Genomic DNA, 14,400 nt, shown 5'->3' on the forward strand with positions numbered 1-14,400 from the left:
TGGTGGCATTACGAAGGCTAGAGTATTTGACTTTGTATTATTACTTTTCAATATTGTCACTTTGATCTTTTAACAGATACTAAAGAAAACAATAGAATCTAAAGAGTGCTCAACAACTATTCAATATTGCTTCATATAGTTTTTTGATAAAATAAAAAGTAACTAATATATATAAAATTTTGCTCTAAAATAGAAAAGTAGCATATTTCCTTTTATTTCGTTGTATAAAGGGAATATAAAATGAGAAGGTGGTATCCTCATGTAGGAGGATGAATATGCTATCTTTGGAGAGATCTAATAGTTCTACCATTATTTGTCGTATAGCATTAAGCAAGTCTTTTAATGGCTTTGAAGCTGTAGTTTACCCCATCTGTAAAATGTAATACTTTCTTGCCTTTTTTAACAACGTTTTTCTGAGGAACAATCTTGTATTTGAAAAGTTCTATAAATATACAAATGTAGGAAGCTATTATTAATTATTAACTATTCACAATTGAATTTAATATCCTAATTCTTATTTTCATTGGCAGTAGTTCAATACAGTATAGTCATGCGCCATATAATGTTATTGTCAACTAGGGACTGCATATATGATAGTGGTCTCCTAAGATTATAGTACCATATTGTTACTGTACCTTTTCTATGTTTACATATGTTTAGATAACACACTTATTTACTATTGTGTCACAATTGCCTTCCTTATTCAGTACAGTAACATGTACAGGTTTGTAGCCTAGGAGCAGGAGGCTATAACATATAGCCTAGGTTTGTAGTAGAGTCTATCATCTAGGTTTGTGTAAGTACACTCTGTGATGTTTACACAACTGCAAAATTGCCTAACGACACATTTTTCAGAATGTATCCCTTCATTAAGTGATGCATGACTGTATTGTACTTACTTGAATTGGGCATAATCTTGCATTGGAGGAATTTTTTGTGGGTGAGAGCTCTATTACAAAATGAGATTGGTGTGAAAATAAATTTTAATATCTCTTGTGACTTTTAGTTCTTTGTTTTCTGACCTATGATAAGAATAGTTTTAGGCCAAGTGTAGTGGGTCACACCTGTAGTCCCAACACTTTGGGAGGCCAAGGCAGGAAGATCACTTGAGCCAAAGGGTTTGAGACAAGCTTGGGTCACATGGCAAAACCCTGTCTCTGCAAAAAATAAAAAAAATTAGCTGGGCTCAGTGGCACATGCTGTGGTCCCAGCTGTTCATGGGGCTGAAGGCCAGGAAGTCGAGGCTGCAGTGGGTCCTGTTCACACTGTTGCACTCCAGCCTGGCGAATTTTTGTATTTTTAGTAGAGACAGGGTTTCACCATGTTGGCCAGGCTGGTCTCTTAACTCCTGATGTCAGGTTATCTGCCCACCTCGGCCTCCCAGAGTGCTGAGATTACAGGCCTGAGCCACTGAGCCCAGCCAGTTTATTAGTTTATCTAATGCATTGCAGAAAATGATGCTATATTGAAAAAAATAACTGTAAAATAAGAACTTAAGTTTATCTTGTCTAAGTAGCTGAAATACAAACACCAGCCTCAGTATTTTGCAGTTTACTAAGCAGATTATTTTTTAAATTGGTATTTGAGGAACTCTAAGGTAACTATAAAATTTGCTCTTTTATTAAATATAACATTTATATATTTTTTAAAAATCTGAAACGTTACCTTGCAGATAAAACTTTCTGAGATAGATAGATAGATAGATAGATAGATAGATAGATAGATATAAAATCTATAATAGGATAGCCAAAGTAATTTTGAAACATATTCACAAAATTGACATTCTTATCAATCTGTATAAAGAACATCTGTTAATACAGATTATAGCTTAAGAAACAAGTAAACCAAACCTCTAACATTACCTTGTGTTAATTCATTAAGAATTACTATACTCCTGTGAACTGCTTTTTAAATGATATTTAGTAATGTCTTTAAACATTGTATTGATTTGCATACTAATCTATATTTACTAAATTAGCATGGCTATGCTTTTTATTATGTATACATGAAATTTTCTCTCTTTTATGAAACTCTTTCCAAAGTTCATGCTGGTTATTAATTTCTTCTTCTTCTTCTTTTTTTTTTTAAATCTTTGGTTCTTCTGTTCTTCTATTTTAAAAGAAATCTAATCAGATCAACCCTGTTAAATCAGCATGGCCAGTATTAAATTGAACACTCACTATGCTGAGCCTCATAAGAAATAAAGTCATATAATTTAAACTTAAGGCATTTTCCAGGCTGGTTTATAAACAAGATTTGTGACAAACCACAGTAGAGCATAGAAGATAGTATAATATTTCACTCAATGTGATTTCTAGCTGCTAGTTTGTAATATTTAATTTTACATGTAGGTACAATGATTATACTTCAGCAAGTTTTATTGTGGGTAATATTGTACAATGTATATAAATAGTTCATTAGCTTTATCATCATCTTAATAATATTTAAGCCAAATAAGTATTTTTAATGTTCATTTTCATAAAAAACAAATGATAATTTAGCCTACTAAAACCCACTCCTTTATCTATTTTAATTGGAATGTTGAAGTGAATTGGTAGGGGTTAGGCAGCAGAGGGTAACAAGGCAGTCGCAATAAAAATAGTTATTTTTAAAAATCACTTAGGCGTTGGTGAGGTTTCATGGTATGTATACTTTGCATTTGTTATGTAGCCCTGGAATGTAAAGAAAATTAATTACCTTACGTCTTCTACATATTTGTTCCTTTGATTCTTACTGTGGCAGAGTTTTAATTTTTTTTTTTCAAAATATTAACCTATTTTATTTTTATTTATATTTATTTTACCTATTTTTATTAAGCTTGGAGAGAGCCAAAGAATCTTCTTCTTGTTTTTTTTTGTTTGTTTGTTTTTGAGACGGAGTCTCTCTCTGTTGCCCAGGCTGGAGTACGGTGGCAGGATCTCCACTCACTGCAAGCTCCGCCTCCCGGGTTCACTCCATTCTCCTGCCTCAGCCTCCCGAGTAGTTGGGACTATAGGCGCCTGCCACCACTCTCGGCTAATTTTTTGTATTTTTTAGTAGAGACGGGGTTTCGCCGTGTTAGCCAGGATGGTCTTGATCTCCTGACCTCGTGATCCACCTGCCTCAGCCTCCCAAAGTTCTGGGATTACAGGCGTGAGCCACCATGCCCAGCCCAAGAATATTCTTCTTAAGGAGAACAGACTTGATTGTCACATCATATTTTAGGACAGGTGACAAAACAGTCTATATTATTAAATTGTTGTAGCTCTGTTTTGTTTGCCTGCTATTAAATACTTTGAAAAAAGACTGAGAAGAAAATTAAAGTAGATTAATGCTGCTAATTTAGATTAGTCATACTACATATGTGCAAATGGCTACACTTTACCTTCTTGTAGATATTTGCTATATATTTTTACCTTGGAGAGTAAAGCTCGTTTATTCATTAATCATTAGTTATTCGTTACTTGTGTCATATTCTGTATATCATAAGAAAATAGCAAGTGAAAATGTTAACTTATAATGTTAAATATCTCTTTATTAAGTTTACTGATTTCAAGAACATGCTTAATATTTACTTACATATATTGGCCAAGGGTCTGCTCTGTGCAATATTAGGTTCAGGGATATGTACAATGGTGTGCAAGGCATAGTTGACTGCAGCTGAGTTATAGATTTTCCTGCAATTTAAGAGTGATCTAATTAAGAAAGTGAGTCTTATCAAGAGCATTTGAAACTTTTCAAGAAAAAACTTGTAAGGCACATTTATTCATAAAGTAATTTTTCTATGTATAAAGTTGTGCTTTGTTTTACTGGATGTTCAACAACATTATACATAGAAAGCTTTGACGGATGGTACAAGGCAGTTTTTATTTTCCTTAGAATCTTTCCCATTTTTACATTTTTCCATTGTGAACTGGTATATCATTTCTTTGTGCTTGTGTGTATTTTATTGAAGCATCTCCCCACTTGCTTTCTTTATAACCTGTCATAAATAGGTTCTAATTCCATGCTATGTCAACCAGCCAGAAGTATCTCTTGAATTTTGTTCTTTTTTTTTTTTTCATTTTATCTACCAGATAAACAGGAATCAAGTATACTCTGAAAGTAATTGATTTTTAATTATGCTTTAAAAATAAAAGCACAATATTTCCTAATTCCCTATTGTGATAATTTATTTCCTGAAATGCTGTCATATGCGTAGGAAATGGAATGTTAGCCCCAGTTATTAGGGAATTTTAAAGTTGTTTATGTTATTCAGCAGAGTATGAAATTATATTTTCAATATCTGTGGGAATCCCTGAGTGTTTCTTGTTCTGTTAGGAAAATATTATACATCAAATTATCTTTTCCTTTTTTTTAAGCTTCTGGTGATATTTTTTTCTTTCTTTCAGCATATAATCAAGTTTCACAGAGCTTCTAAAGCAAACAAGAAGCCAGTTCAGTTACCTCGGGGAATGGTGAAGTCACTATTATATCAGATCCTAGATGGTATTCACTACCTGCATGCTAACTGGGTGTTGCACAGAGATTTGGTAAGTTGACCTGTAATTGGTTTAAACTAGAAAGATGCATTACAGTTGGATACTTTTCTAGTTGTCTGTAGATACCAGTGCTATATGTAGGCCTGCAAACCTTATAGAGGTAATGAGAATGCTACCTTCTCAAAACATGGCCTAGTAGTGTTTTTATATAATGCATCCTGCTTCTCTGACATACACTAGATGGTATTTATTTCGAAGTGAAAGAAGACACATTTGTTTTCCTAAGCTTCTGTTTCCTTTTAAGTTCATAAATAAAGCATTGGCTTGCTTTAAATTGATTATTAGATACAAGACCAACTGTAGAAATTTATATATTTATAATAACTTGAAAATAAAATTTTGGGAGCCTACTGCATACTAATTTACATATTAGAAAAGGAAAATGTTAATTCAATATGCTTATATTTTAAGCCCCTCTATATTAGCAGTCTGTTGGCCAATCGCCTTTATTAATCGTAATTGAAGTATATTATTAGAAGCCTTGCTGTGTTCAGGTGCATTGAACTTTTGAGAATTTAAAAACTTAAGAAACTGACTTTTTTATTTTACGTTGCAAAGTCAATTTATGCCTTTTTTCACCCATCTTGCACAGGGGTCCCCAACCCCCAGGCCACAGACCAGTCCATGGCCCACTAGGGACCAGGCCACACAGCAGGAGGTGAGCGGTGGGTGAGCATTACCACCTGAGCTCCGCCTCCTGTCAGATCAGTGGCAGCATTAGATTCTCATAGGAGCCAGAACCCTATTGTGAACTGCACATGCGGGGGATCTAGACTGCACGCTTCTTACGAGAATCTAACTAATGCCTTATGATCTGAGGTGGTACAGCTTCATACTGAAACTGTCCCCTCCCACCCCGCTGCGTGGAAAAACTGTCTTCCATGAAATTGGTCCCTGATGCCAAAAAGGTTGGGGACTGCTGGTGTAGCATGTTATTATTCATTAAATTTTCATGGATTTAAGTTACCTAAACTTCAAATTGCCCTTTCTTACTACATAATTACATTGCTTTTATAGTTCTTTTCTTTGTAAAGATAGTAACTATAATAAGGTTTATAAAGGCACCTTCATTTCAAACAAATATAAACACAATGCTAAAAGTGATTATTTTGTCTCTAATCACCTGTACACAAAGGAAATATCCTGTAGGCTATGAGGCGGAGCCCATCTGGTCTCTCGCAAAGTTGTTCTTCACAAGTTTAGTGGATTTAGTCTCTGGCCTTCAATGTGCTGTTCCAGTGGCACAGTTTATACTTCTTGCTTCTAGCTTTAGGAAATTGCCTTGTAGTACATTTAATGTTAGTTACTTTATCTCCAGTTCTCATACCTACAAAGCATTTAGACTAGGACCAGTAACAGCAGAAATTTGGTTGAACTTGTTTCTTTATGCAAACTTTTATTTTTAATACAGTTAGAATATTTCACTTATAAAAATAGACTTACAGGCCGGGCACAGTGGCTCATGCCTATAATCCCAGCACTTTGGGAGGCCAAGGCGGGTGGATCACGAGGTCAGGAGTTCAAGATCAGGCTGGCCAAGATGGTGAAACCCCGTCTCTACTAAAAATACAAAAAATTAGCTGGGTGTGCTGGTGGGCACCTGTAATCCCAGCTACTTGGGAGGCTGAGGCAGAGAATTACTTGAACGCAGGAGGCGGAGGTTGCAGTGAGCCAAGATCGCGCCACTTCACTCCAGCCTGGGCAACAGAGCGAAACTCCATCTCTAAAAAATAAAACAAAACAAAAAATAGATTTACATAACAGAAATAAGACAAATCCTTTGGCATTTTGTGAAGCTGAAAATAAATTTTGGCCATTGGGGTGGAGTCAAGTTAGGGAAAAACATTTTTACTTTTGAGCTACCAGACCTTTTTATGATCTCTAAAAGAAAAAACTGTGGCTAAAGGACATTTTTTTCCCCATAGAGTCAGTTATGCTAAGATAGCTCTACATTTTCTTTTTCTTGTAAATTTTTTTTTCACTTGAAATACGTATGTATATTAGGTAAATACAGACTGGTTTTTAAAACCAATATTTAAATTTCATGTGATAATATAAATATACTTAAGCCACTTAGAGTAGTATTAAGTATAGTAGTGAAAATCATGATACCGAGTTTCTTTTCTCTCTCTTATGGTAAAGCTCTTCCTGCTAATGCGCCTTAAGTAGATTCTCTTTGACATAGGGGTAGTATAGAACAGATCATTTCAGAAGGCTCTGTCTGTTAGTGGTATACTAAGTGGTGGAGAGTGGAAGGATTGGTGCCCCCTAATATAGGCAACAAGGGATGCATTGTCTGTAGATGATTTAAAAATAATAATAAAGCATAATAAAAGTTAGTTGCTTTTTATTGTCACTATATGCTGGCAATTCTGAACAATTTCAGTAATAAAATATTTCTCTACAGTGAGGCAAATCACTCTTACTCCTCCATCCCTCTTGCCATTATTTAAAGTTTATTAATCCAAAAAGTTCTGCAGTGTCTGCTGCTATCTTCTTTGATTTCCATATTTGAGTGAGATTTCCTGTATTTTCTGTGCATGACTTAGTGTTCTTTATAAACGTCTGACCCTTCTGTGTATCTCAGGCACACAGAAGTCCACTGAACCATTGTTTCATGAAAATGATAGCCTTTGCCTCTAATCTAGATCCTACTGGTTCAGATGCCCACCTTTCAAATTCTTCAGTTTCTGAAGAAAAATCTCATTTACCATATATGTACATTTTAAAATGTGAACACCTTCCTGCCAACTGAAAAAGTTTTAAAGTTTTAATGTTTATAGTGTTTGAACGATAGCTACATGTGATTCTAATGTATGTAGTAATATGATATTAACTCTCAAGAACATTGTTCAGAAGCTGTATCGCATAACTTTTTTAACGTTTTCTTCTCAAATACTTGTTGTTACTTGCATATGAAATACTTACTCTATCAAAACAAATAAAAATTAATAGTTCATTATATTCTTTACCCCTGTTTAGTCAGATTTAGATCAAATGAGATAATGCTGACCTTAACTCCCTTCATAGATTTCTAATGCTATGAATTGGACCAGTTGGCTGACATGCCACAAGAAACTTCATATTAAGGTAGATAATTGGCACAGACACCCTAAAAACACCATTTTAATAATACTCTGGAATGTTATTGATGTTTTTGTTTAATAAAATTGGCTTTATTAATTAATAGAAATACTGGTTTGAGATGGTAGAGTTATGAATTTCTTTGATATGTATAGTTGAGCTTTTAAAATTAACAGTCCTATTTAATAAATAACGATTTATTTGGTTGCTATTAATCATCACATAGAAGCAGATCAGTAGCTGAAATCTGTCATCCTTGCTGGGAAAATAGAGATTTATTAATTCTGGAAATCTTTTTGGGCTGAGAGTTGTAATCAATGTAAATGTATGGGTGTTTTAAGAAATATGGACCAGAAAAGAAACAAGCAGTATTTATTTTGTGAAGTAATTCATTGATCCAAATCAAACTTTTTAGTTTTAGAACATTAAAATATGTATATGTAAGTTGTTGCTTATACACTTAATTTGTCTGTGTCCACTAGAGATAAATAAGAACAAAGTTATGTCTGTTAAGTTAGCTTTGCCCCTTCCCTTGATGACTCTCTTCCCCTTTCTTTGTTTATTCTCCTTCTCTCCTCGGGAAGGGGAAATAGTTTGACTACCAGTCTACTATAGTCCTGGTTCTGGTATTACCATCTATACTGCTTAGGGTTCTCCAGAGATGCAGAACCAACAAGGTGTTTATACATAGATGGAGAGTGATTTATTTAAGGAATTGGCATATGCAGTTGTGGAGGCTTGGTAAATCCAAAATCTGCAGAGCAGGCTACAGGCTGGAGACCCAGGAAAAAGTTTTAGCTCTAGTCCAAAGACAGTCTGCTGGCAGAATTCCTTCTTGCTCAGGGGAGGTCAGTCTTGTTCTATGAAGGCATTCAACTGATTTGATGAGGCATATCCATGTTAAGAAGGGTAGTCCTTATGTGTTTTACTCAAAGTCCACTGATTTAAATGTTAATCTCATCTAACAAAACATTCACAGAAACATTCAGAATAATGTTTGACCAAACATCTGGTCACTATGGTCCAGCCACGTTTACACATCAAATTATTCATCCTCGGCTGGGGATGGTGGCTCACACCTATAATCCCAGCACTTTGGGAGGCGGGCAGATCACGAGGTCAGGAGATTGAGACCATCCTGGTTAACATGGTGAAACCCTATCTCTACTAAAAAAAATACAAAAAAATTAGCTGGGCGTGGTGGCGGGCGCCTGTAGTCCCAGCTACTTGGGAGGTTGAGGCAGGAGAATGGCGTGAACCTGGGAGGCGGAGCTTGCAGTGAGCTGGGATCGCGTCACTGCACTCCAGCCTGGGCGACAGAGCAAGACTCCGTCTCAAAAAATAAATAAATAAATAAATAAGTCATCCTATACAAGTGAATAAACAAGAAGCATAAGTTAAAATAATGTGAGGTAAGTTATTTGCCCTGTCTCTTTCCCCTCTCTCCCTGCTGTTACCAAAATAGGAGTATTGAGTTAAGGCATTCTAAGAATTTTTATGTCGTATTATAAAGAGGGGACTAAGTGGGAAATACTGTGAAAACAAGTAAAGATACATTTAACTTTTTAACACCGTTGTCAGGAATGTAAAATAATACAGCTGCTGTGGAAAACACTGTGGCAGTTTTTAAAAAAAATTAAAAATAAGATTACCATATGATCTAGCAGTTCCACTTCTGGGTATATACCCAAAATAATTCAAAGCAGAGTCTCAAAGAGGTATTTGTATATGCATGTTCATAGCAGCATTATTCACAGTAGCTTGCCAAAAGGTAGAAGCAACCCAAGTGTCCATCAGTGGATAAATGGGTAAACAAAATGGGGTATGTACATACAATGGAAAATTATTCAATCTTAAAAAGGAAGGAACTTCTCAGCCTGGGCAACATAGTGAAACCTCATATCCACAAAAGCAAAAATTAGCTGGGTGTGGTAGCATGCACCTGTGGTCCCAGCTACTTGGGAGTCTGAGGTGGGAGGTTCACTTGAGTCCAGGAGTTTGAGGCTGCAGTGAGCTGTGATTCTGCCACTGCACTCCAGCCTGGGCAACAGAGTAAGACTCTGTCTGTAAAATAAAAATTACAAAATTTCTTTTGGGTAAGAAAATCCTGACATATGTACAAGGATGAACCTTGAGGACATTATACTAAGTGAAATAAGCTGGTCAGAAAAGGATAAGTACCATATGATTCCACTTTCATGAGGTAGCTGAGTAGTCAGATTCATAGAGACAAAGTAGAATGGTGGTTGCCAGGGCTGAGGGGAGGAGCAGTTACGGGACGTTACAATTTAATGGATGCAGAGTTTCAGTTTTACAGAATGAAAAGAGTTTGGAGATGTATGGTAGTTGCACAGCATTATGAATGTGCATTTAATACTGAACTGTACACTTAAAGTGGTTGATAAATTTTATGTTACGTGTATTTTACCACAATAAAAGACATCGGGAGAAAATATGTTTAAGTGATTCATAATAAGGAAAAGTTTGAAGTCTGCTAGCCTGATTGGATTCAGTTTGGTGATTTTTCTTAGCCCAGTCAAATAACAAGACATGATGCATCAAAGTTGTATTGATACTGTTTGTGTAGAAGCCCAGTTTTGATTTGGCAATGGTATCTGAACTGTTTCTGAAAAAGTAGTCCTCCTTTCTAGATAGAGTTAAAACACATGGGCAAGGGCGTGAGCGGTTTTTCACTACTGAAGCCTGTGTTGTGACCGTTTTGAGAGCATCTAGACAACTTCACTAACTGCAGCTATGTGGCCTCATTTTTTTTTTCTTTTCTTTTTTTTGAGATGGAGTCTCACTCTGTTGCCCAGGCTTGAGTGCAATGGCATGATCACAGCTCACTTGAACCTCTGCCTCCTAGGTTCAAGTGATTCTCCTGCCTCAGCCTCCCAAGTAGCTGGGATTACAGGCGTGTACCACCACATCCGGCCAATTTTTGTATTTTTAGTAGAGACAGAGTTTTGCCATGTTGGCCAGGCTGGTCTCGAACTCCTGACCTCAAGAGATCTGCCCACCTCGACCTCCCAAAGTGCTGGGATTACAGACATAAGCCATTGCGCCCGGCCTGGCCTCTTTCAGTAGAACTGATTTCAGTAGAACTTCAAACTATTTTTTATAAAACTTAAAAAAGGAGTGCTTTTCTCATTCCGTTTGTGAAATAAATTTCAAAGTCAGTTAATATTTCTTTTACTGGGAAGAATTCTGTGATAAATTAAAAATTTGAGGCAAAGCATGATGGCTTATGCCTGTAATCCCAGCACTTTAGGAGGCCAAGGTAGGAGGATTGTTTGAGGCCAGAAGTTAGAGACCAGCCTGGGCAATATAGTGAGACCCTGTCTCTACAAAAAGAAAATTGAAACATACTGTCAAATATGCTGGTATTTGTGAATCTAAGTGAAGACTGATATGTAGTCCAGCTCCAATCTTCTTTTCTTTCCCTATCTTACTCCTTAAGCTCATTTTCCAGCCGACCCAGAGGTTGCCCTGCCTGCTTGAATCCCCTCATCCCTTCATCTTCATAGCTCAAAATTAAACTCTCTCTAGTCACCCTAGCTGAAAATGAGAATGTTTACATCTGAAATCCTATTACAGCTACTTTGAATCACCCATGGGCCACTTACTAGTTTTGGTAATATGGTAATCTATTTGATTATAAACTCCTGAGGGCAAAGACTGTGTCTTACTCTGTGTTTGTATGCCTCCCAATGCCTACCAAAATACACAATTTGTGTATACAATATTGCGTGTTTGTTGAATGAATGAACTAGCTTACTTGTAACAGAAACAAAGTGGCTTCCAAGGTTATTTCTGATTTTACCTAATGCTTATGCATATCTACAGACACATGCATATCCTTTTGCATTTCATTTTACTACCCTTTTATCTCTACTATGATTTACTGCAGTGAAGTGGTGCACAAAAGCTTCCCCCCATCCGTCTGCATTTTATATCCTTTCAGCTGCTTCCCTCTTACTACTTAGAAGAACTCAGCTCTTACTAGTCAGTTCAAAGACCATTCAACTAATGATATTGACCTACTGATCTCTTTTATTGCTCTTCTTATACGCAATATTTTTGTTTCACTCAGTGAAACCTATTTGCTGACCCTTTTCCTATGTGTTCTGATGTTCTCTTTATGTCACTTATTTTTCTCAAATTTTTTCTTTAATCTTAAGGTTGGAACATTACTATCATAGTTGATATACATCCCTCACTTTATTCAAAAACATCTTAAGGTTCCTTCTGAGTAAATTCTTTAATTGCAAATAAGATGGCAATGCCTACCTTCTTCTAAACATACCAACTGTTCTGAACTTGGAACTCTTATATTTCACTTTTACATTGCATTTAACTGACCAGTCTATTACTTGTCATAATATATTTATGAATGCTCCTTGACTTACAATGGGGTTACATCTTGATAAACTCCTCATAAGTTGAAAATATTGTAAGTCTAAAATGCATTTAATACACCTAAACTACCAAACATCAGAGATTAGTTTAGTGTGTTTTAAACATGCTCAGAACACTTCAGTCAACCTACAGTTGGGCAAAATTATCTAACACAAAGCCTATTTTATAATAAATTTGTTGAGCATCTCATGATTTATTGAATACTACACTCAAAATGAAAAACAATGGTTGTATGCGTACTGGAAGTACAGTTTTTACTGAATGCATATTACTCTCACATCATCTTAAAAGCCAAAAAATTATAAGTCACGCCATTGTAAGTTGGAGATCATCTCTAATTTCTAGCTTATAGTTGCTCATTTTGGGGCTGCTTTCATTTTTTAAGTAATTTTCTTTCTGTCTTTTTTTTCTTCTCTTTTTTTTTGAGACAGGGTCTCAGTGTGTTGCCCAGGCTAGTCTTGAATTCCTGGGCTCAAGAGATCGTCCAGCCTTGGCCTTCCAAAGTGCCGGGATTACAGGCCTGAGCCACCACACACAGCCATTTTGTAAATTAATTTTCTAATGCACTTATTATTGGCTGTGTTTTATGCTTTTTGTTGAAAGTATTCATAAAGCTGTATCAGACCATAGGAATCTGTGTTTTATGCTTTTTGTTGAAAGTATTCATAAAGCTGTATCAGACCATAGGAATGATTTATACTTAAATCAACATCTAAGTATTAAAGACTTGGTTTTGATGTATTTTCTAAGAAAATTAATTGAAAGTAGAGTAGTAGTTATATGACTGGCCTAGTAGCCATTCATTTTTGTAAAGTACATGTATTAGAGTTCTCCAGAGAAACAGAGTCAATAGGATAGATAGGTAGATGTATGTGTGGATGATAGATGATAGATGGATGGATGGATGGATAGATAGATAGATGGATGACAGAGCACTTGCTAGAGGAATTGGCTTATGCAATTATGGAGGCTGAGAAGTCCCATGATATGCCACCTGCCAGCTGAAGAAACAGGGAAGCTGGTAGCATGGTTCAGTCTAAATCCAGAGGCCTGAGAACGAGGGAGCTGATGGCATAACTCTCAGTCAGAGGCCAAAGGTTTCAGAAGCTGGGGAGCTGCTGTACAAGTCCCGGAGTCCAAAGGACAGAGAATGGAGAGTTCTGATTTCCAAGAGAGGAGAAGAAAGGTATCCTAGCTCCAGAGGAAAGAGAAGTTGCCTTTCCTCTGCCTTTTTGTTCCATCTGGGCCCTCACCTAATAAGATGGTGTCCATCTATGTACGTTACTTGAAGGTGGATCTTTCCACTTTAGTCTGCTGTTTCAAATGCCAGTCTCTTCTGGAAACACCTTCACCGAAATACCCAGAAATAATGCTTTACCAGCTATCTGGGTATTCTTTAGTCAAGTTGACACCTGAAATCAACCGTCACAGTCTATATCAAATTTTCATGTGGTCATTAATGTTTTCCTTGTTTTAAAATATGTGATATCCAAAACTTCATTTTAATAGTTACCTTAGTGGTTCTGTCATAGTAGTAGTTAACTTGGAACTAGCAGGCACACAGTGTGTATTGTGGTCCTGTTTTACTAAATGGCATATAATGTTGAGTGAGATATACTATAACTTTTCATTGTAGTTTTTATTTTTTAATTTTCAAGTTCAATTACAAGATTGTATAGAAATTTGGAGTATTTCTCAGGCCTGTAATCCCAGCACTTTGGGAGGCCGAGGTGAGTGGATCACGAGGTCAGGAGATCGAGACCATCCTGGCTAACATGGTGAAACCCCATCTCTGCTAAAAAAAAAATGCAAAAAATTAGCCAGGTGCGGTGATAGGAGCCTGTAGTCCCAGCTACTCAGGAGGCTGAGGCAGGAGAATGGCGTGAACCTGGGAGGTGGAGCTTGCAGTGAGCCGAGATCGCACCACTGCACTCCAGCCTGGGCGACAGAGCAAGACTCCATCTCAAAAAAAAAAAAAAAAAAAGGAAATTGGGAGTATTTCAACTATTGCAGCCATCTGTCGGTTGGCCACTCCTGCTCTTAACTAATTCAAAATAGTGATTTTTAATGTCATAGTAAAACTTTCTAGAAAATCTCTAGATTTGGGGAGTGTTTCAGTAGAGGTATGCTACTCACTTCAAAGCTTATTTTGAAAAAAATAAGCTTTTTTTTGTGTGTTTGTTTGTTTTTGGTAGAGACGAGCTCTTGCTGTGTTGCCCAGGCTGGTCTCAAACTCTTGGGATCTTGGGCTCAAGCAGTTCTTCCGCCTTGGCCTCGCAAAGTGCTGGGATTACAGGCACAAACAACCTTGTCCAGCCTGATTTATTATTACTTTTTAAATCTGATAGTGGTGCTGTCCTGCAGTTTATTTTAATTA

General features: G+C 36.4%; 1 protein-coding gene across 7 annotated transcripts in view; it reads left to right on the plus strand.

Moving 5' to 3' along the window:
• Window positions 1-14,400, plus strand: part of CDK8 (cyclin dependent kinase 8) — a 153,805-nt gene that overhangs the window by 95,579 nt on the left and 43,826 nt on the right. For all 7 annotated transcript variants that reach the window (XM_002824103.6, XM_054528831.2, XM_054528832.2 and 4 more), the window contains one exon: window positions 4,371-4,511. In XM_002824103.6, coding sequence (XP_002824149.1) covers window positions 4,371-4,511 — 141 coding nt within the window. The remainder of the gene's footprint in view (window positions 1-4,370; window positions 4,512-14,400) is intronic.

Source organism: Pongo abelii, chromosome 14, assembly GCF_028885655.2.
Source record: "Pongo abelii isolate AG06213 chromosome 14, NHGRI_mPonAbe1-v2.0_pri, whole genome shotgun sequence".
In the NCBI taxonomy this organism is placed as follows: Eukaryota; Metazoa; Chordata; class Mammalia; order Primates; family Hominidae; genus Pongo; species Pongo abelii.